The sequence below is a fragment of the Brachionichthys hirsutus genome, chromosome 18 (assembly GCF_040956055.1).
Source record: "Brachionichthys hirsutus isolate HB-005 chromosome 18, CSIRO-AGI_Bhir_v1, whole genome shotgun sequence".
Lineage (NCBI taxonomy): Eukaryota > Metazoa > Chordata > Actinopteri > Lophiiformes > Brachionichthyidae > Brachionichthys > Brachionichthys hirsutus.
In genome coordinates, this window is record NC_090914.1 from 4,113,610 (window position 1) to 4,137,093 (window position 23,484).

Consider the following 23,484-nt stretch of genomic DNA (forward strand, 5'->3'; position numbering starts at 1 on the left):
CCATCTAACGGGGCGTCTCGGGAGCGCTCCCGCCAGCGTTCAGGCCGAGGTGCTCGATTAGCGCTTATTAATGTTCTCTTGCTGCATGAGACGGACTGGAGGAAGCCGTGATGGTTCAGATGAAGTTCTCTATCTTTTGGGAGTCTGGGGGGGGGGGGGCACCGAACTGCAGGCAGCCTCCGTATGCGAGGTCCCCAGCTGAGATGCAACCCCCCCCCACCCACACCCACTGGTCCACATCCCACCCTGGCTCACCATCTCACAGGCCTATCACCTCATCACTCACCTACTGCCCTCAGACCACACGTGTGTGTGCCTTTAAGTACTGTTGAAACTGTGTGTGTGTGTGTGTGTGTGCGTCAGTAGACTATCAAAACAAGTCATCATTTTTAACATTCTAATTTTATTATTGATGTCATCGCTTTCGTCAGTGTTGCTTGAATCACCAGCATCATCATCATCATCATCAGAGTCTTATAGGACATACAGTGCACTCACACACACACAGACTGCAGCAGTACTAACGCTGGCCACTAAGAGATGGCTGGGCTGTCAACAAGAAAAGGCATGACGTGATCTGTGCTGCTGGGACCAATCAGATTGGCTGTCAGTCTCCACTCACATCCGCCGAGACACTGGTGTCGCCTCACTGTGGGCCTGCAGGAGGAGGAGAGGCTCTCCTCTCTCCTCTCTCCTCTCTCCTCCACTGTTTGCATGCATAAGCTTGCGTGCTTCCATCTTCACCTGTCTGTCCGTCCGAACAGCGATCCTTTTGGATTCCCTGGATTCTCTGCCTCTGCCTGGTGCTTTATCATTATCGCATCGTCCATTTTCAGCGGATTCCAAAGATCTCATTTGCAGCCAAAGGCATCCAGAACGACGACGCCTTCGTCCTTTGATTCTGAATCTGTTTTTTTTTTTATTCTTTCCCCCTTTCAGCCGCAGCGGCATCGCTATGCATGCTAACTTCCAAATTGCGATCCTGTGTTTATTCAGAACAAGCATCAGGAGGAAAACATGAATGTTTGGAACAAAAAAAAAAAAAGAAAAGCTTCTAAACTAGCTGGTGTAATACAAAAACAAATAGAGCTTAAATGTTTTTTCACAATGCGTATTTCTGCAGAGAGCGGCGCTTTCTGTTCTCACCTTCAGAGTTGTTATTGTCTGCTATCACTCACTCTTCCTCTCTCATCCATCCCAGTCTGCCTCTGTTCTCTCTCTCTCTCTCTCTCTCTCTCCTCCCACCTGTTTCACTCTTTCCACCAACTCTTCGTCTCCGCGCAGCTCTGTTATCCTACCAAGACTGTTTTATCTCCCTCAGTCTTTGTTCTTCCCAATTTGCTTTTTTGTTCCCCGCCGTCTCCAGCTCAGCCTTGTTATGTTTTTCTTCCTCAGATCCCACTTTAGAACATCTGAGGCTGAGATCACGAGAAAATTGGACTCCGAAAAAACCTGTAGTTAAAGGCTCCAGCACCCCCCCGTTTGCCCTCCAGATCTCAGCGCAACATTCAGAGACATTCGTCCCGATGTCTGTCTCAGTCTGGGGAACAAGTTGTTAGTCTAGTCTGACACTTTGATGCATCGACCCCTAGTGGAGCTGCTGCAGCCACGCGCTCCAGCAGACCTTCAAATCAGGGGCTAGTTAATAGTGATGTCATTGGCTATTCTCGTCTCCCCTAAAACGAGTCCCTTCACCACATTTCCACTCATAATCCCACCTCTGACCCCCCCCCATCTCCTTCCTCTCCTGACTCACACCCCAGCGCAGACACACTCTGGCTTCATTGAGTGAAAAGAATGGCAAATGAACAGAGGGGGGTGGGGCACTTCTGGTATCCCACGGTCGGAGGTGATGGTCATGATTAAATCTTACTCAGAGTTTTTATTTTTTTCTCGACCGGCAGAAAACAGTGTCCTTGTTTCATCAGTTAATCAATTTGATTGGTGTCTGAGGGGGGAGGGGGGGGGGGGACACTGTTGATCATAAGTAAAAAAAAAAAAAAAAAGCATCCTGTTGATCTGCTAAAACTTCAAAGAGCAGCAAATCTAGATTTTTTCTTTTACTGGCAAAGACGTAGAGAGTCTGGCTAATCGGGATTTTGTTATCTATGGGAAGTGGAGTTTCCATCTGTTGCTGCTGTTATTACAACTCAGTGACAAATTAATCCTGCACAATCTAATTCTAATGCATAAGATAATTTTCAAAGTAGATCGATGCAAGGTTAACCTTGAAATCCTCGTATTTTCTCCTGGTAATATCTTTAAACGTCGACTGTTTTGGTGCAGCATGCTGCCAGTTGTCAAGTAAGATGACATGCTATGTTCAAAAAAAACATGGCCGGTGTCAAGCCTGTCAGTGTGGAGTAGGCACGAGTGTGTTTCGGGGGGGGAGGCACCATGTATTGATGCTGGGGAAGAGAACAGAAAGTATTAAAGTATAGTATAAGCTTTTTGTTGGCAGCAGCTTGTGAGGACAGAAATTGGCTTATCAAATGACTTTCCGCCGCTGCCGGCAACACTCCGCGAGAAAGTTCCCGAAGCTCTGTCGGGAAAAAAACTAAGCATTTAGCAGAAGAGGAGCGAAGCTCAGGGCAAAGAGGAAAAAAAAGGAGCCGTAAATCAAAGTGAAATTGTTGGGAGAGGGAAGACCAGAGTGCTGCCAGGCAAATCCTCGCCAAATAATTCATTTCTGACCTCCTTAGTAAGTAAATTTACTAAATAAATAAGAGAGCAGCGCTTGAATGTCAAGAACGGGGGATGCTGCCTGTGGTGCTTCGTCGCTCACAGTCTTGGCAGTGCTGGGGGGGGGGGGGGGCTCTGCTTTCATTAGAGGGGTAAAATAAATGGCTTCTCCTCCATCCATCCTGAGCTGTTTGATGTTGAGGAAAGAGGGGAGGGAGACGGGAAGAGTAGCTCTTCTCTGGATTTAATATGTTAAAAGCCGTCCTTTTATTTTCTGTTAGGGGGTCGTGTGTGTGTGTGTGTGTGTGTGTGTGTGTGTGTGTGTGTAGGTGTGCATGTGTGTGTGGTGAGTCAGGAGTTAGGAGGAGCTATGAGTCCAAGCTGCCCTGAGAACAGATTGGGTCCATATATAATTCATGGCCTCCAGCCAATCCACTCCGTCCTTCCATCGAGCTGCCTCTCTCTCTCTCTCTCTCTCACACACACACACACAGGGATCAATAGAGAGGGGCAACCAGCCATCACACTCTCCTGCAGTCCCAGCTCTTCTGCTGTCTCTTCCCGTTATCAGCGCTGGGAGGCATCAGCGCGGCCTGTCACCGCGAATGAAGGACAAAGGCGCCGCCACTTCTAGAGCGATGCCGTCAGCTGGTTGGCTGGCACCTCGTAACCATGGCATCCCCTTGGCAACAAGCGCCCACCCCACGCATGAAAACAAGGACATGCTCAAGCACACGCTGACACGAACGCGCGTCGGTGTGTGTAGAATTAGAAATAAGGAGGAAAGAGGAGCCGCGCGTTGAGATGGAATCAACCGGAAGGAGATGCATTCGTCTTTTTAGATTAATAAAGAAACAGCTGTGTGTTTTTCACGGCTCTTTATTTTGTGTGAGACGGGGGGGCTCCTCGGCCTTCCAGAATAGCAAAACCTTTAGCTGTGCTTTCTTTGAAACTCCATAAAACTTGGGCAGAAGTTTCGAGCCTCCTCGCCTCAGCCCCCTTCCTGATGGTGTGAGGACGCCGCCGATGTCTCTGCGTTTCTGACTGCGTGTTCCCTCGACTCAGTCTCATGGAACAGCTCAGGGGCCCTGAGCAGAGAATGCACCCCCCCCCCTCCCATCGGTCCACCAGGGACCCATACTCGTACCGCTCTAGATTCTTGCCTTAAATTCGCTCCCTCCTCCTCCGGTCTTCTTTTTCTTCTTCTTCCTCCATTTCCATATCACCACCACTCTCTTCTTTCACACGCTCTTTCTCTCTCTGCCGCAACAGGATGGTTTTTTTTTTTACCCTGCAAAAAGGTGCCCAAGAGCAAGATGGATGCGCCGTGGTGCCCCCCCCCCCCCCCCCCCCCCGATAGCGGCACATGCATATATTAAGTGTGATTAAACGCTGTGCAAAGCCTCCATCAAGTGCTTTCTAATGGGCTTTTTTATGACATGAATTAGTCATAATGGGAGAGCGCCACAGCTGAAAACCTCCAACCACTGCTGCTGCTGCTGTTGTTGATTTGGATATTTCACCGTACACATGAGAGCTTCTGCTTATATTGCTTAAAGTGGGTGAGGGGCATTTTTAGGGAGTTGATGAATGAGGTTTGCAGGCGTTTGGCGCCTCTAAACTTTTTTTTTTCTTTACTCCCATCTCTGTGCTTTTTTAATTGAGAGGAAAGGTAGCAGTGATCAAAAGGTTAATTCACAGAAGGCGTTTTGGGGACATGCAGGCAGCGGTGAAGGAGTTTATATTCCCCACATTATTGGGCGCATTTGGTCGGCGCTCGTTTCTTTGCCACCGCACCTCAGCCCCCCCCCCCCCCCCCCCCCCCCATAGAAGGATTACATATGTATCATCAGCCATGCTCTATGACTAATTACATCTGTGAGATGAGATTACGGGGAGGTTTACCAAGCCAATCCCTCCTCTTAGGCGATGTGCATCGGTTCCAACATGAGGCATTACGTCTGCGTATGAAAGAGAGGCAGATGCCAGTTGGTTGGGATGGACATAAATCCACTTATCCTTTTTTTTTTCTCTCTTCATACAAATAAAACCACGTTGGATTCAGCACCAAATTGCGCACGTTGTGGTTCGTGGCTGCCCAACAGTTGGTTTTCATCCCGTCTCTTTGTTTGCTTCCTGTCTTCTCTCTATTTGCTTTGATCCGGCATGTCTCAGTCAGCCATGTTTCCTCTCTTTTCCGTTCAATTCTCTCTTTACCTTGCATTTGCCCCCCCCCTCCATCTGTCTCCCCTTTTATGCGGTCGTCCAGGAGATAATCTTCAGCCAGCAGGAGATGGACCGAATTGTTCCAAACATGGTGTTCCCTTTCTACCGCCGTGTCACTGGATAAACGCCTTCACACACACACACACGCACACACATGGATGGATAACATTCATCAGGTTGCCAGATAACCCCCCCTCTGATGTCACTTGCAACACCATGTGATGAGCCACCTCAGAGAGGGAGAAAGAGAGAGGGAAAGAGGGAGGCTGGGGGAGGGAGATTGAGCAGGATTGATTTCTGCTGTCACCATAGCAACAAATAAAATGATCCTCTCCTCTCCAAAAGCACACCTTAATTAGCTAAATTATGACTTGTGGGAGAGGGAGTTGGAGGGGTAGAGAATGTCAGGGGGGGGGGGCTCAGAGAGAAAACAGAGTAGAGAGGATGGAAGTGTTTTTCTTTTTTTTAATGCCGCATGTTCATCTTCAATCTTAGCCCGAGCTCTTTGTTTGATCAGGGATATGTTTCCAACTGTGCTTTTTATTACGACATTTAGATTGAATGCTGCTCGTCTCATCGACAACAATAAGGGGGCACGGCAGCGACAGGCTGCCAGATAGCATCGCTGCACGATTTTGTGACTTCTGCTCTTCTGCAGCTTTCGATGAGAGCCGTTTTTATCTCTTCACGTTCTGTTATTACATTGTGATTCCAAACTGGATTTGTCTCCCGTTCTGTTGTCTCTCCCCCCCCCCCCCCCACCCCCATCATTCTACGTTAGGCAAGGGAGCTATCAAGGAGCGAACGCCGTTGCCGCCACCGTCCCTTACAGCCAGCCGACGGGGAACAGCCACTCAGACATGGGCGATTCACACGGTCCAGCCTACAATGTGCCGCCTTCAGGTATATTCATGCAAGGTCAATGAGATAGTAGGGAAATAAATGACTTTATAGCGACCCAGAAGCTCGTAGCTTCAGATTTAAGTCCATTCAGCTTCTTCTTCCAGCCAGTATATACAAAGGATTAAAAAGGGGGAGGTATGATCGCCGTCGCTCCTTATTTAAGAAAGCACCAACCTCCAGATGAATGTCAAACAGATCTACTTAAGATTAATTCATAGCTTTGGTTTGAATGCAAACCAGGACTGGAAGGGTGAAGAAATAAATGAGAGTTCCTACGTCTCCTGTATGGCCTTCCAGAGACAAAAGGATTCATGTGGGACGTCCTTTTTCCTCTTTTAGTCCCTCGCCCAGCTGCATTGTTGCAAAAAAAAAAAAACATCCACGAAGAGCTCTAAGGCTCCCAAAATGAAAGGCGCCTTTTATTCAAAAACCAAACATCAGAATGCGTGACATTTAGAAAACTTCAAACGAATTAGAGCGCCAAGGTTTCCCACAAACCTCATCTGGTTTGCCCCCTGGGCATGGTAAAAAAAAAAAAAAAGTGATTACCTTACCTACTGTGCTGCGGCACAGAAGGAAAAAAATGAAGAGAGGAGCCTTGCATGCAAGGACCCCGTCTTTCTAGTAATTAGAAATACACGGCGAAAAGTACTCTTGAAAGATCTTAACTCTTTGTCAATGAGAAACCTTGTGAATACCTTTGAAGACAGAGACAAATGTTCTTGTCAGCCGGCATGTCTCCCGCGATAACCTTCCCTTTTCCGTTTGCCGCTTTGAATTTGCCCGAACGTAAATGATGCCTCGCAAAAAACAGAGAGATGTGCAAGCCGGCAAAGGTTGAAAGACTGCACCGGTTTGCTTTTAGCAGGGAACATCAATCTGCTCGAGTCAGAGCAACGCGGCCCCCGCATGGACTGCGTGGCATCAGAGGATGGGGCGTGGGCCTCGCGTGGACGTCCTTCTACTCTTACGACAAACTTAGGGGAGATAAGCATGTGTGGAATGGAGTTAAAGCAGACTTTGCCATGGACACAAAACACTGGAGCTAAAAAAAAAAAAAGCTGCTTTCAGAGGATTCACAAAACTATTGTTCACATGGGGGATTAAAAAATAAAAAGTTTGGATCTGCCGTAACACCGAGTGCACCGCTTCACTCTGCTGCGGTGAGAGGGCACCTTTTGTACGAAGCTTTTTATTAAACATCTAAAAAAAAAAAAATCTTGAGTTCAGCATCAGTTCTTTAAAGGAAATTTTCATCTTCATGATAAAAGAACAAAGTTTACTCACCTTAGACACGGCTCACTATTTTATTTTTTTTATTCCTCTGCTTTGTTTTGTTGGCAATAATCAGTGAATATTTTCCTCATGTTTCCTCATTGTCGGCGAAGCAGCCATGGGACTGTCGGGAGATGAGATGATTAGCTCAGACGGAAAGCCGAAAGCAGACGTAAAAGATGACGGCGGCGCCGCCACCGAACCGCAGAAAGCAAAGGTACCCTTTCACCTTTTCCTCGTCTGTCTTTGCTGCTCCCTCCTGCCCCCTGTTTTTGTTTTTGCTTTTTTTTTTTGATCTTATTCTCCTAATGAAGCACAGCACATCTGATCAGCATATGCTGCCTCAGCACAGCGGGCCCTTCCTCTGTTGTTTTCGTGCCATATTTAATGATTTGTTTAACATTTACCATTCCTAATGTTTTCCTCGCTTTGTTTTTGCCCCCAGCGCTCTTCTTCTTCTTCTTCTTCTTCTGTTTCTTCTTCTTTTCTTGTTTCGCCATTGCAAGCTGCAAAAAAGAGAGGACTGGGCATTTTACTGCACACATGCGCATATAAATGCACGCGTTTTACACTGAGATCACACACACACTCAAATAAATTGTATTTATTTCACGTATTTAACATAAAAACAAGAAACCTTTCTCACCCGTCACACATTCATATTCACCAGTCGTCTCTTAAGCAGTGCTTCCATCCACACACATGCACGCACACATGCACACACATGCACACTCCCCAATACACAATGCTGACTTTTCATTTTGCCCCACAATCACAGCTCAACTTGGCTCAGCTCAGCAACAACAGATATCTGCACTTTGCTGCTGCCCCCTCCCCTTGTTTTTGTGCTACGCCCCCCACCCCCACCAACACACACATACACTGCACACCAACATACAAAAAAAAAACACTCACTCGCCTCCATCACATCCACTACACGTCTTTTCCAAATCCATGTCTTTTATTTTGCTGATTACAGTAGTAGGGCCTTCTGAATTATTTAAGGAAGTCAGAGCAGCCAGAAAGCCCCCAGTGCTCCCGAAAGAGATGATCTGTCTGCCGAGAGAGGGAGGAGAGAAGGAAAGGCAGGGAAAGAGAGAGGGAGAAAGATGGGGTTTTGCTGACATGGCCATTCTGAACACAGAGCAGAAGCGCTTGTCAAGCTTCCCTCCTTCTCACTCTCCTTCACACACACACAAACATGAGGCCGAGACGCACGCTCTCCATGGCGGGGGCTTACAAAGACTTGATTTACACAAATTGAAGACTGTATAAAGAGTCACGCACTCGCACAAAACGCAGACACGGCCTAATACGCGCTGATCCGCATGCTTGTTAAGCATAACGCATGCAAACACGTGCATTTATGCATGTAGAGCGAGACGGCGGCAGCGAGACATGCACTCGGGTGGATTTGCAGTGTGCTGCGCCGCAACTGTGGGCTGAGCCATTTCATTTAAGGCTACTTCAAACGTCTACTTCATTACAGAACAAATGAAAAAAATGAGAGTTTCTAACTCACTGCGTTCATTTGCCTCCTGCGCTAACTCGGTATTGAATATTCTAATTATTTCTACAAGCTCTGCTAAGGCAGCTCAGTTTCCACATTATGTTATTAAAGCAGTCGTCCGATCATAAGTTTCTGCCTCTTATTATTTGCCATTTGAATTTGGAGTCACATTGATACCATTCATAGTTTGGTAGTTATTAAAGTACTAGTACTAGTACTATATTTCACTAATGGTGTGTTTATCCAGGTTGTCGCTTAATTTTATCTTAGTTAGAGTCTCTATCGCTTTTATTTGTTACCATGGTAGTGAATTTTCCATCAGCACTATACATTTTAAACATTCTGGATCAGCTTGTCTCTTATATTTTTGATCCAGATCAGACACCAATGTGGTTGGATATTATGGGATATCATCATCTACTTTTTTGCCCAACAGCCAATCAGTTGGGGGATTTAAAAAAAAGTTTGGATCTGCCATCACGCCAATTAATTGCACAGCAATTATAACATTTACCAGCCAGAACAAGCATCAGTTAATTAGAGTCTGTAATATAACATGCGTTATTCTGAAATGGGCCGCTGTGCTTTTAGTACTTTTATTACATTTTAATGATTCTACTTTTATGATTTGCCAAATTCTGAATGCAGCACTTTGGCTATATCTTATCAATAAATTATAGACATAAAAATAAGTGGTGGTAGCAGAGGACTGGTAATCAGTTACTTTACTTAAGCTTGAAATTACTTGATTTAATGATTTCAAGAAAAGTCCTACATTTGTCATTTAATGCCGTTAAAATACATTTACCATTAACTGCCCCTATGAAGTCCCATTATGCGTATTTTTACTGATGCATTGAATTGTAACTGCTTGAGTTGGAGTATGTAAGATTATGTGAAAGTATTTGACTCTCCAATAAAGATCACATTTTACACGCTGGCCCCACATTTCAGAATTCTAACAAGGCGATTAGTAGTGATTTAAAATAAGACTCTGGCATCACATCGAGTTTCTCTGATGCTGAGTGAACGAAACCAACAGCGAACCCCCCCCTCTCACACAACTCAAGTTGTGTGTCTCACCTGTCTGTCCTCTCCAGCTCCAGGACGGCTGCAGCAGCAGCAGCAGCAGCAGCAGCACCGCCGGCGGCTCCCAGCAGTGTGCGTCGCAGCCAGCCACGCCGGGCGGCGCCCTTCCCGTGCCCTCCCCGCTCTCGCCCAGCCCAGCCAGCCTGTCTTCATACCACGGAGACGACAGCGACAGCATCAGCAGCCCCCCCTGGCCCCTCAAGACCCCCTCCAGTCCCGTAAGAACTAGGGTTGCATTGGATGAGTCTCTGTATGGACCGTGATGTCAGGACAAAATGTTTGATTTCTGAATGACTGAGGGATTATTCCGTAATTCCTTGATCAGAGGAAGCCTTTCCAGACCTGGAGCGGAGCCGGGGCGAGGCTGCATGGGCTTAAACTTCGCCCCCACACGTTTCAACTTGACGGATATGAATGTGCTGTGAATGAACTTTGAAGTAAACACAGTCTGGACAAAAATGTTCCAAATAATCGTTTGTGTCTGACTTTACAATGTCTAACTACGGGATGAAACTTTAATGATCCCCGCGGGGAGAGTGGGCTGTTGTATCAGACAGGCAGTGTGAGGACACAGCGGAGGAAATCAAACTGCAGTTTATACCAGGATACAGTACATACTGTGTGTGGGGGGTTAGCATAGCAGCTTTATGTATAGCTTTTAGTCATATTCAATTCTAAAGTGAGCCCTTTTTTTCTCTCTCTTTCCTCCAACAGAAAGCCAACACTAACTCCTCCTTCATCAGTGGGGAGCGAATCACGCGGCTGTTTGAGCTGGGCGTGGAGCCAGAGAGGCGGGGCTGGGTGGAGCGATACCTGACCTTCATGGAGGAGAGGGGCACACCTGTCGGCCAGCTTCCAGTCGTGGGCAAGAAGCCGCTGGACCTCTGGAGGCTCTACGTCGCGGTCCGAGAGATCGGAGGCCTCGCCATGGTAAAAGCAGAAGAAGCCCGCCTGGTGCTGATGCGGTGGGATCGAGATTACAGATTACAGTGGATTAAGTTACATTATGGTTAGGATTATTATCACAGGCAGTTTATCCATTGTCCAACCAATGCAGCTGTCTGGCCCTGCAGCAGTTTGGCGGCAGGCAGCTATGACAAGTCTGTGGAGGAGGCCGCTAGGAAACTCTGGCTGACGTAGGCAGGAGGGGGTTCTCTAAGCAACCCAGAGATTCTCATTCCATTCTTATTCGTGTCTGCCTCCACCTGTCAGGTAAACAAAAACAAGAAGTGGCGGGAGCTGTCTTCTAACTTGAATGTGGGCACGTCCAGCAGCTCTTCCAGCTCGCTCAAGAAGCAGTACATCCAGTATCTGTTTGCCTACGAGTGCAAGATGGAGCGGGGAGAGGAGCCCCCGGCCGACAGCAGCAGCAGCAGCAGCAGCAGCACAAGCAGCGGCGGCGGCGGCGGCAGCCTGGCTGGAGGCGACAGCAGGAAGCAGGTCAAGATCCAGCCACCCTCACCTGGTAAGGCCCGATGGCGTGACAGTTCACTGGTTGTTTCCCACAACACCACAGGTGTCGGGGATCACCGGAGGAACAATATAGCGCGTAAGAACGGGCCTGGCAGCCGATCAGGAGCCCAGGGCTGTGTGGCGTGCTGAAATATTAAGAGTGTGTGTGTGTCGGGCATGCAAGAGGTCAATTCTGAAATGGTTGGAGTGTTTTTCGTCAGCTGCTTTCCTCGTTAGATGGAAATCAACCTTCTCCACTTCACCCTGTCCTTTGCATCGTCCTCTTCAACACCAGCCACTCTCATGTCCTCCCTCACTACCTCCATGTATCTTCTCCTGGGTCGACCTCTAGCCCTGTTCCCTGGCAGGTCCATCCTCAGCATCCTTCTACTGATATAGTCCCTGTCTCTCCTCTGGACATGTCCAAACCATCAAAGTCTGGTCTCTCTGAGCTTGTCTCCAAAACGTCTAACCTTCACTGTCCCTCTTGTCGTCCATCATGGCTGTCCTCACCACTGTCTTGTAGACCTTTCCCTTCACCCGATCACAGAGCACACCTGATACTTTCCTCCACCGGTTCCAGCTTGCCTGAACACGATTCTTCACTTCCTTTACCGATTACCGTTCTTGCCTCGAACCCGTGTGCTCACCTTTGCTGGATCGCGCTCCTTTAGAGGTTAAATAACGCTGCTTTGGCGCTGCGCCGTAACACAAGTGTCCCTTTGTTTGTGCGGACCGCCCATTCACATCGCTGTGTGCAATCACGATGCGAGGATCAGGAGAGGAGGGACACTGAGCGAGCGAGGTCACGTCTCTAATTTGCGACGGAGATGGGAAAAGTGACCCTGGCTTTTAAATTGAGCGTCAGAGCGCTTCACCCGCCGGAGACACTGCAGATTACTTTTTCCTGGTAGGTGGAAAAGAGCACATGCTGCTGCGTGCATGAGCCGAGCACACACACAGACACACATGTTCCATCCTGCTCTTGACACTTCATAATGCGTCCCCCCGTTTTCAAGGGGATCCGACCGCGTCAGTATCACAGAATCCCATCATGCTGCCACTTCCATTGTGAAACATGAAGATGGAAACCACCTGCGTAATCTGAGCTGGTCCTGAGGAAGGCTGGGCACGTCGAAGCACCTTTTGTAGGCGTTCACTGCCTTTCATAAAACTTCTTAGAAAAAAAGAACCAAATGCAAGTTGTGAAATTCCCATCGTATAGTCTGCAGACTGATCACTGTTGTTTATTCTGTGTTGGAGAAATGAAGTTATTTCCACCTAAAAGACGGCGCAGTGTAGAAGAAAGCCGTTGCTGCAGCCGATCATTTAATGAACATGAAAAAATAACGGGCAAACGCCGATCAATTCGGAGACACCTGCTGTGTTATTTTCAAAGTTAAAACTTCATTTATAGCGTGAATCCACGGAACCGGCAGATATTTTTTCCCGTGATGCGGTAACCTTTAAATTAACCCTGTTTATGATTGACATTTCAGATGCGTTCGCTTTCGGCATTAGCCCCCCCCCCCCCCCCCCCCCCGGGTTGGAGCGGTGAAGACGAGCTGGCTGCTGTTGACTCATTCGCAATCTGTATTTCATGCTCCGTCTCACTTAAGTGTGGTGACGTCGCCTTGTCGCCACTTATTAGCCGTTATTTTTAGCAGAATAATATTATCTGAAGCAACAGAGATGTTGTTGGCCTAAGAGCTGTGGAAATTATACATGGTGGTGGAAAAAGCTGGATTTCTTTCATTTAAGGCAAATTACTGTCAAATCTAAAAAAAAAAAAAAAGCTGTCTAATAGGAAATGAAATGTTGCTTATTTGAAAATGGCATTTTCTTTAAAGAGGTAATTTGTGTGCATGAGTCTACAACAAATCATATTTTAAGACTCCTTTTAGTTTTGACATGGATATATTTTGCCTTTTATTGTCATTGCCTTTACTCCCCTCCCCTTTGGTTGGGGCCTAGCTGGGGTTTATCCAGTCATGGCAGTGCTGCTATCGCCGGTTCAGAGGATGGAAAAGAATCCCATCCGTTCTCAGCGTGTTCGTCTGATATGCGCTGCAGTGCATTCTGCCCGATTGACACCTTTATATAGACCGACAGCACCATGATGTCACTGAGGTAGCTTGTCCAGCAGGGTGGCGTGTGTGTGCGTGCGTGTGCGTGTGTGTGTGTGGTGATTAACGAGGACTGGAATGTAGAACGTAAACAAACTCGACCTCGCCATCACCTTTCATTCACAAAACTGGCTTGGCAGACTGACTCCCTCCTCCCCTCTGTCCCCCCCCCCCCTCCTGATTATGTCACCCGCTGACACACACTTTTTTTTCTTCATCTCCTCCTCTGTCGTTCTTGCCTTGCTCTAAATGTGGAGCAGAGGGCACTTGAGTTCACAGCCTCCTCCCTCTCCGTCCCGCCGCCGCTCTGGGTCCGTCTGCTGCCTGCTCTTTAGGAACAACGGAAGTTTCAGCCTTGGGTGTTCCCACCATTGTTTTTCTTTTTTTTTTTACATGCGTGCACATATGTGCGTGTGCGTCCATGCTTCCAAAGCAGGGATATTCCAGGAAGTGGAGAATTTGGCGCTCCTTCTCGGTTCACCATCGTGGGATAGCCATCACACCATCTCTCTCTCTCTCTCTGTTTCTCTTTGTCTCTCTCCCTGTGATATCGAGGCAGGGGGCATCATTGAATAATTCAGCATTAGCATGAATCTTTAAAAATTAAGTCTCCCCCCCCCCCATGGAAACATGCAGCGCAGGGAAAGGCCACCGAGGCTCCTCCAGAGGAAGTCTTCCCGCGCTAAATCCTCATTAGGATACTTTCACATTCTCTTTTCTGTCTTTGTCGTCTCCCACCCGGAACATTAAACCGGCTTCTGGGAATGATTCTCCATTGGGCTTTATCTGGTTTGGGGATTCTTTTTGTCTTCTGATTTTCGAGTCATCTGAAATGAGAAATTCACAGAAATGTGTGGTGTCATAACAAAACCCAAAAAAAGGGCATGCTAACCCGATTCCAGCAGCTGCTCGAGTCTCTGTGAGGAGTTCTACTCCTTCTAGAAGGAGGTTACAGGTGCTTGTATTCAGCAGGCATTTGCTGAATTATTAGCTCAGATATATATATAGTTATATGCACAGTGTATTTCTTTAAATTCATGCGTGCCTTCAGGCTCAACCCTCTGCATGAACCCATCATAAAGTCCATGGCACCTGAAAAAAAGAAAAAGAAGTTGAACCATCTTCAAACGGCTCTCAAGTAAAAATGCCGCACTGTGAAACCCCATGAGGGAAATTCCCTCTGAGAAATCCTTCCTCTCTCTCTCTCTCTCTCTCTCCCTTCTCCTCCTCCTCCCCCCCTGGCAAGCGATCCTTCCGTGCTCATCCTGACAGCCTTGGCTTGCAGGAGCTCACGTCTCTCGTGTGGCTCCACGGTTTTCGATGCTTTAGCCGTTAAGTAGAAAGTTGTCTCTCTAATGCACCACCTCCCAGATCTGATCACATCCCCCCCCCCCCATGTCTACCATCTGAAATTCTGGCAGTGTTCTTGCGTGACTTACTCACATCATGTAATACTGATCCTAAAAACGATAATTCTGTGTCCCAGCTCATTCAGGCGGCTCCCTCCAAGGCCCGCAGACGCCCCAGTCCTCTGCCAGCAGCTCCACAGCGGAGGTAGCCGGAGATCTGAAGCCCCCCACACCCGCCACGACCCCTCTGGGACAGGTCACGCCACTGCCTCCTAACAGGTACAGCATGAATACAATAGGGAGAGATGTCTGTGTTGCACGGATATGATCTTTGATGGTTTTGTTTTTACACTAGCTGTAAACCGTAAATATCCTGAACTAGCTCGAGCTGGGGTTTGATTTTGCTATTAAGAGATTTTGTGATGTCAAAGTAGATGAATTCAGCAGCTAATTGCGTTTGTGCTGTCGTGTGCAACGTGCACGCCGCTCTGTGCGCCCCTTGCTTGACCACCACTGTGTGGACGTGAACGAATGTCATGCATTCAGTTTCAGATCGTGGGAAATGGAGAAATTGTTCTAAAATGTCAATTTCAGGTTTTTTGCGCTGAATTCTAAACTTGCTTTATATGATTTTTCAGGGGGTTTTTTTTGTAAATTTTCTTTTTCTCCTCTGCTGATTTCTTGTTTATGAAATGCACGCCTGTCTTTGTGGCAGATTATATTTGCAGACTAGGAGAGGAAAAGGCTTTTTCCTCTTGCTTTGATTGTGATATTTTATGTGAGAAGTTGTCTCCTAGCAGAGTGTTTTTTGTTTTGTGGGGGGGGTTGTTTGTTTTGCCTCTGCGTTTGGTACGTTCGGTGTCTTTTAAGACCGTGTTGGCAGTAAATCTGCATGACACAAATAAATACAAAAAGAACTGTCACGGAAAATAACTAAGTATTTGCTTAAGCACTGCTTTTTAGTTTTTGTAAATATATGATCATAATAATATCTGCAGCAGCCGTCACTCCGTTGCATTTATTTGATGCATGTCATAATTACTAATCAATATAAACTCTATTATCCGTGTTTAGCAGTATATTTAGCTGCTGCATGTACTTTAAGCAGCTGGCGCTTCATAAAGTTCTACAGTAGTGCTTATCTTATTACTAATCCATTAAAGTAATGAAACACTGACAGGTATCATTTTGCATGAGGAGTACTTTTACTTTCAGTACTTGTGCATTTATTCCTAATACTTTAAACACAATACTTTGTCCTTTAGAACCTATGTGAAGTCTGCACCTTAAACACCCATCATTAAATCAATAAATGAACATCAAATGGTTTGACTTTACAAAATAGAAACTAAACTACACTGCATCTAATGAGAAATCCGTGCACCCGAACCCTGCTCGCCTCCTCATCCTGTGCAGGAGCAGCGTGAGCGTTCAGGACCCCTTCTCAGATGTGAGCGACCCGGCCTTCCAGAAGCAGCGCTCTGCCTCCCTGCCCCCCTCCGCCCCCTACCAGCAGGGGCTCAATATGCCTGACATGATGATGAGGATGCAGTATGACACCAAGGACCCCTTTGCAGGGATGAGGAAAAGTGAGTGGCATCCTTTTATTCAAAGACTAAGACCTATAGATCCCCCCCCCCCCCCATTTTGCTAATAATTATGAGACTACTGACTATTTTGCATACAGTTACGCATGGCATTTAAATTACGATATTTACATTTAAACGCCATTTTAAAAGTTTTTAGAGTGGTTCTTTGTAAAAAATGACTCCACGACAGCCATTGTTCTTCTGTCTGTCTCGTTGGACTAATTCATCGTCTCGTCACCATGAGGCTTTAGATCAGGTGTGTGTGTGTGTGTGTGCGCGTGCGCGACTGTGTGTGTATTTTACTGCTAAGACCATGAAAGGAGCCGAGCAGTGCCACGCCACACATCCCTTTATCGGAAAAACACACCAGCCCGTCTGATGTTCTTGTAGCTTTGCCTCCGTCTCATCCTAACTTTGTTCCTCCTTTTCATCCTGCTCATTTTTTTCAACCTTTCATCCCTCCAATCCCGCTGAGAAGCACCTGTTTAGACCAACTCATGTGGTTTAGTTTCCAAAACAAGCCGTGGCGTTGGAGGAGATAGCGGCTCCCTCTGAAGGATGAAGAGAATGGAGTCTGAATGAATAATATGGGGGGGGGGGGGGGGGTTGTTTAGCTGCATAACAACAATTGCAGCCTCAGAACAAAAGGTCTAATCAGGCCTGCTGAATATTCACAGAGGAAGACTGCCCCCTGATGGTGCGCAGACAGTGGCGCATCAATTTACGACCATATTTTGACATGTTATTTGTTAAAGTCTGCTTTCTCGCCCACTTTGTTCATGATGTTTTACACTCAGGCTTCATTTGCTGCACTCTTTCACAGTGGCAGGAGCTGATCCCTACATGCCGGGCCAGATGCCCAGTGGAGGTATGCAGGAAATGTACGGACGACCCCCATCAGCCTTAAGCATGAGCCAGCGGTCGCCGTATCCATACGGGCCCGGATACGACAGGAGGTAAGCCCACAAATCGCTCGACAAGGCGTGGTGATGCTGTGCCGTCTCATTATTAGCGAAACGTTTCTCCATCGCGGACTTGAAAGTCTGTAATTATCGTATTTTTTACTTACGGAAAAGACATAAAAAAAAACACGTGGTCAGTGTCAATGTTGTAACGTCAGAGGCATGAAGACGCTCCTGCTGTTTCGCCCCCTAGGGCGGACCACGTCATGGGGATGGAGGGGAGCATGGGTCCCCCTGGCAACCAGAACAACCTGGGGCCATCTAACAGTGAGGGCAGCATGTACTCTCCCAGTAGATACCCTTCACAGCAGAGGTCAGCACAAGCATGTGTGTGTAATAGAGTACACGTGTGCACAATGACAAAAAAAAAAAACACACACGCACACAGAGCAAATGAGTGCCTTTCTTCATTCCTCTCCCTCCCTGTTGTGTTTCAGACACGATGGCTACGGTCAGCAGTATCCCGGCGTTCCTTATGGGATGCATCCTTCTGGGATGTACCCACAGCAACAGGTGAGGCTGCTTTTACACTGTGTCAGAATGTGAAGTAGAATTACGGCCTGCAGGTGTACTGTATGAATAAATACATCTCGTGTTTTACTTCAATTAGTGCGGAGGAATTACTTTTTATGTTTGATTTTTCGCTCCCCTGAATTATTGATTTTGAGCTGCAAGGTCAGCTTTTTAATCATTAAAAGGGATTTTTCTTACCTCTGCTCCAGCACGGCTACAAACGGCCCATGGACGGCATGTATGGCCCCCCGCCCAAGAGGCACGAGGGTGACATGTACGCCATGCAGTATGGCAACCAGCAGCCGGACATGTACAACCACTATGGGGGCGGGTACTCTGAACACAGACCCATCCAGGGACAGTTCCCCTTCCCGTACTCCCGTGACCGCATGGTCCCTTCGGGTCAGAGCCAGCACAGCATGATGGGAGGAGGGCCCACTCCTAACCACGCCACCGATGGCCCCAACATGTGGCCATCAAGGACAGACCTGGGATATCCCTTCCCTACCAGACAGGGGCCGCCATCGCAAATGCCGCCGTACGGTTCCATTGGTCGAGATGACATGGATGGTCGGGCCGGGCAGGAACAGTGGCACCGCCAGTCTCCCTACATGTCATCATCGGGAGGCCTGGCTACCCTTTCTTCACGCCAGCCATCTTCTTATTCTAACTCTCCGTCCATGGCCAACCACTTGTCCAGGGCGCCCAGCCCGGGGGCCTTCCAGCGCTCCATCGACTCTCGGATGTCACCCAGCAAAGCGTCGTTTATGTCGCCCATGAAGATGCCCAAGCCTGGGATGAGTATGATGAGCTCGCAGGGCGGCGGAGCCCTCTGTCAGTTTCCCCCCAACCTGAGGCGAGACCTCAACTACCCGCTCGGATCGATGGAGGCCACCATGCCGATTCTCAAGCCCCGGCGAAGGCTGAGCTCCAAGGACACGGGTGAGATGGAGTCCTTACTGAAGCAGGCGTGGATATGACATATGTCTGATCACCATTTTATTTTTCACAGGAACGCCTGAGGCCTGGCGTGTGATGATGTCTCTGAAATCTGGCCTCCTGGCAGAGAGCACGTGGGCTCTGGACACCATCAACATCCTGCTGTATGACGACAGCACCGTGGCCTCCTTTAACCTCTCCCAGGTACGACTGCCTGAAATAAGGCGGGATTCATTCAGCCAATAGGAACACGCGTGTGAACACGCAAACACAATTCCTGATCTGCAAGATTAACGTTTCCAAATTGTCGTTCAGGTGATCATTGTGACATTTTGACATGAACAGTTGTGATTTGAATGTAAAAAAAAAATGATCCTCTCAGATATGGAAGCTCGGCTTGCATTCCCCTGTCTGACTTTCCTCTGCCAAGATTGACTTTTATTTCCCCTTTGTCCGACCAGTTGCCCGGATTCCTTGAGCTGATAGTGGAGTACTTCCGCCGTTTCCTGATTGAGATCTTTGGCATCCTGGAAGAGTTTGAAGTGGGGACCATGACTCAGAAAAGCGTTTTTGATCTTGGCTCCAACCGTGAAGCAGAGAGTAGAGAGGCGGAATTGATTGTCCGACGCGAACCCGCGCCGGCTCCGGGAGCTGAGACCCAACCGGAGGAAGCAGGAGCCATGGCGGAGGCGGCGCTCCCAGTTAGCGAAGAGACGGAGTCAGTAAAGGTGAAGGGCGCGGAGGTGTCTGACGCAAAGACAGAAGGGAAGGAGGAAGACAAGAACGGGGGGAAGGAGGAAGAAGAGAGCGAAAAACCGCCAGACTGCAAGAAGGAGCGCGTCGATCTAGAGCCTAAACCTCAACAAGCCAGCAAGTACGACAAGCTCCCCGTCAAGGTCGTCCACAAAGAGGACCTGATTGAAGACGAGACGGAGCACTTGGGTTACATCACGGAGTTCACCAGTGGGCTGCTGCACTGGCAGGCGGGTGGGGGCGACTCCACTGCACACATTCAAACACAATTTGAACCCCGGAGTGAACCGACCGCCCGGAAGGACGGTGAGACGAGACGAGGGAGCAGGGAGGACGCCGAGGTGGACGACGAGGAGAGACGACCGCTGAAACGCATCATCGCTACGATTGACGATGTTCTGTGTGCTCGCGTGGACGCCCTGTCTCACGGCCATCCCGCACGCTCCCTGCCGTCCTACCCCTTCAGGGTGCACTCGGACGGGGAGCAGGATCACATCACCTTGCTGGAGGACGAGCCCCGCTGCCTGGATGAGGCGCCGCTCTCCACGACGTCCGCCTGGCAGGACTCGCTGGCCAAGCGTTGCCTCTGCGTCTCTAACATCGTCCGGAGCCTGTCTTTCATCCCGGGGAACGACTCCGACATGTCTCGCCACCCTGCTTTGGTCCTCCTCCTGGGCAAGCTGCTCCTGCTGCACCACCAGCACCCAGAGAGGAACCGGTGGCCCCCGGGCCACCGGAGGGATGAGCGGCAGGACCCGGGGCTGTCGAGTAGCAAGGAGGAGTGGTGGCGGGAGTGCCTGAGTCTGCTGAGGGAGAACGCCATGGTCACGCTCGCCAACATCTCGGGTCAGCTGGATCTCTCCACCTACCCAGACACCATCTGTCTCCCCATCTTGGATGGCCTCCTGCACTGGATGGTCTGCCCTTCTGCCGAGGCCCAGGACCCTTTCCCATCGGCAGCGCCCCACTCCCAGCTCACCCCCCAGAGACTGGCGCTGGAATGCCTCTGCAAGCTGAGCATCCTGGGCGCCAACGTCGACCTCCTGCTGGCGACGCCGCCCTTCGGCCGCCAGGAGAAGCTCTTCACCATCCTGGTGCGATTCGTTGGGCAGAGGAAGGCGCAGGTGTACAGAGAGATGGCGGTGGCTGTGCTCTCCCACCTGGCGCAAGGTGACCCCACGGCGGCGCGCGTCATCGCCATGCAGAAGGGCAGCGTGGGTAATGTGGTTGGTTTCCTGGAGGACGGTGTCGGCATGGCACAGTACCAGCAGAACCCTCACAGCTTGCTGCACATGGGGCACCCCCATGTGGACCCGCCGAGCACAAACATGATGTGCAGAGCAGCTAAAGGCCTGTTGGCTATGGCTAAAGTGGAGGAGAACAAGACGGAGTTTGTGCTGTACGAAAGCCGATTGTTGGACATCTCCATTTCCTCTGCGCTGAACGCGGGAGTCGGGGCTGTTATTTGCCAAGTTCTCTTTCACATGGGAAAATCATGACAAGAGGAGAGTCGGGACTGGAACGGCAGACGCTAGTACAGACCGGATATTTGTGTGTGTGTGTGGGGGGGGGTTCTATTTTATTTATCAGAATGAAATAAAATGTTTTTTAAAGGAGTATCCACGTGAAAGATATGTATAGCCTCTGGATCCTGTTCAAAACAAACAAACAAAATAAGTGGGTAAAACTCATTTTAATACAAGTATTTAATACCTGCGGGTGTTGGATGGCTACATTTGATATTTGGTTTGGCATTTTGGTTTTTATTTGTTTACTTATTTTATTTTTGTTAGCCAAAGCTGCCACCAGATTTTGGTGCTCAATTATACGTGTTTCCTTTTGATTCGATGAGTCGTTGAGCTGTTTTTTCAGTTTTTATAAATGCTAATATTCTCATCGACATTTTGTTAATGGAGAGTATTTATTTAAAAATGTGAAACTGTACAGTAGTTTGAACTTTTTTTTCCGATGTTCGTGAAGGGGTGGGGGGAAGAGAAAAAAAAACACTGACTTTTTAAAGTGAAAATGTATATGTCTCCATCGCTGGAAGATAATTTGTGCAATAGGACTAGAGCAAGCTGTCCCTTTTTTGAGAGCAATGGTGTCATCCCTCCTGCAGTGTGTGCTTTAGGCCATGATGGGGCAGCATTACACCAGCCAATCAACGTGAGAGAATTATCATCTGTCAAAGGAAGTGTCTAATTTATCAATCAATGACTTGCACGGATGAACTTTGTGTTTCCTAAGCACTTGTGTCACGTCCGGATTTTTCTTTTTCATCACTGTGTATAGAAACCGTTGTAAAAATCGATGCACATGATTCTTTCAGTCTCAATCAAGCAGAGGAAGAGATGGGACTTTCTGACTCTTATAACAAATGCTTTTATTGTTGGTAAAAAAAAATAATTGTTATTGTTATTATACATATTTTGTTAAAGGGGTCAACTATTTGAACATGTATGTAACTGATGTTTCAATGTAAAAAAAAAAAAAAAAAAAGAAGAAGAAGAAATTCCTGCATTTGTATTATAGCTGAGAAAACAATCGCTTTGGTAATCAAACGTGGAAGTGCCGGGGTGAAAGGATGCGTATAGGCAAGGCTAAAACGGATGCCGAGCACATTTCTGTTTTGTTACTGTCCTCCATTCATGTCGCCGGGCATATTTCTTTTTTAAATCTGGATCATGTGCTCAACGAATGTGCAGAAAGCTCATTGTAAAAACTTTGACATTTTCATACGACTCTCCGCGTCTCTCTTTTTCCTCACGTTCACATTTATACTCTGTGCTCGCACACGTCACAAATAAATGTACGATGAACATTGTGAAGCGCCGGAGACGTTGCATTATGTCCAGACAATCCTAGGCCAATAAAGCAGACATCAACTGCTGATGTGGGCTGCTTTCTATTGATTGCGTTCAGAATACGTTGATCGCAGTGGAATTCTCCAGCCTGGGAGTAAAACTATATATTGATTGCTTTGACACATGATAAGAGAGCCTTATTGATTTATGTCGGTTCATGCATTTCAGCTGTTCGTGTATCACTTCAGAGCTCTCTGATGTATTCAGAGTGTTCCTCATTCGTGGATTTCTCATGGCACATTAACAGGTCAGCTGTGATGCTTTATATCGTAATGCATCATTTATGACCCCCCCCCCCCCCACACACACACACACACACACACACCAAGGACGTTAAGTGATCTGTTTGGATTGTTTGTCAGCACAAACATTCCTTCATGGATTGTTATGAAACACATGGCGGGTTGTGCATGTGGGTCAGGAACTAGCCATTAAGTTTTGCAGTGGACTCAGATGTAGGGGTGGATCCAGGATTTTTTTATTTTTTTATTTTTACTTTAACTACTTGACAAATGAGCATGAAATTGGGTGGAAGAGTGGCCACAGTCCCAATGAAGGAACCGCTGAAATTTAGATTGGAGCCAGAGAAATTTATTATTTTTCACACTTTGGCACGCAATCAATCAATTATCTGCCTTGAAATATAAGACATGGTCGGTATCCATCCTGTCAGTTTGATTAATGTCAGGGTTTGGGTCCAAATAATCGTCATCTTTTTTTTGTTTCCAAGACCAGCTCCCTCTTGCAGCCTACCAGGCGATTCGCTAAATGAATTTCAGAGGACACAATAAACACCCTCCTATATTGTCTGGAGACTCTGTTGGCTTCATGATTAAAATTTTTATACTTCATGCGTCTTAGATTCCTCGACGCTGATGTAGTTTAAAGTGAGGCCGTTCAATCCATCTATCTTTGCGAGAGCCGCCTCCTCCTCCACAGTTAGATTTCAGATGGAGCGTAGAAATGATTGAGGCTATTTTGTCGTGTAAAAACTAATTTTGAACACATTAAGGAGCCACAAATTGTTTTAGCTTTGTGCTTCTGCTTTGTGTTTCTCTCATGCGAGTTCTGCTGGGATAGAATATCCTTATTCACTGATTTAGATTTGCTTTTTTGTATTCTCACCATTTATATCCCATGAAGGAACTTGCATATATATTGATAAACTGTCCTATTGAAGACTGTGCATAGATTTTAACCTACATATTAGTGTTTATAAATAATGTATGTTTCTCACACATCCCTCCTGTAA

General features: G+C 47.6%; 1 protein-coding gene across 1 annotated transcript in view; it reads left to right on the plus strand.

Moving 5' to 3' along the window:
* Positions 1 to 20,867, plus strand: part of arid1b (AT-rich interactive domain 1B) — a 133,430-nt gene extending 112,563 nt beyond the window's left edge. The window contains exons 8-20 of the mRNA XM_068752058.1: positions 5,690 to 5,811; positions 7,200 to 7,303; positions 9,697 to 9,903; positions 10,400 to 10,615; positions 10,898 to 11,150; positions 14,750 to 14,891; positions 16,029 to 16,201; positions 17,025 to 17,157; positions 17,357 to 17,476; positions 17,601 to 17,676; positions 17,886 to 18,618; positions 18,689 to 18,819; positions 19,077 to 20,867. Of these exons, the coding sequence (XP_068608159.1) occupies positions 5,690 to 5,811; positions 7,200 to 7,303; positions 9,697 to 9,903; positions 10,400 to 10,615; positions 10,898 to 11,150; positions 14,750 to 14,891; positions 16,029 to 16,201; positions 17,025 to 17,157; positions 17,357 to 17,476; positions 17,601 to 17,676; positions 17,886 to 18,618; positions 18,689 to 18,819; positions 19,077 to 20,867 (4,201 nt within the window). The remainder of the gene's footprint in view (positions 1 to 5,689; positions 5,812 to 7,199; positions 7,304 to 9,696; positions 9,904 to 10,399; positions 10,616 to 10,897; positions 11,151 to 14,749; positions 14,892 to 16,028; positions 16,202 to 17,024; positions 17,158 to 17,356; positions 17,477 to 17,600; positions 17,677 to 17,885; positions 18,619 to 18,688; positions 18,820 to 19,076) is intronic.
* Positions 20,868 to 23,484: the final 2,617 nt, after the last annotated feature.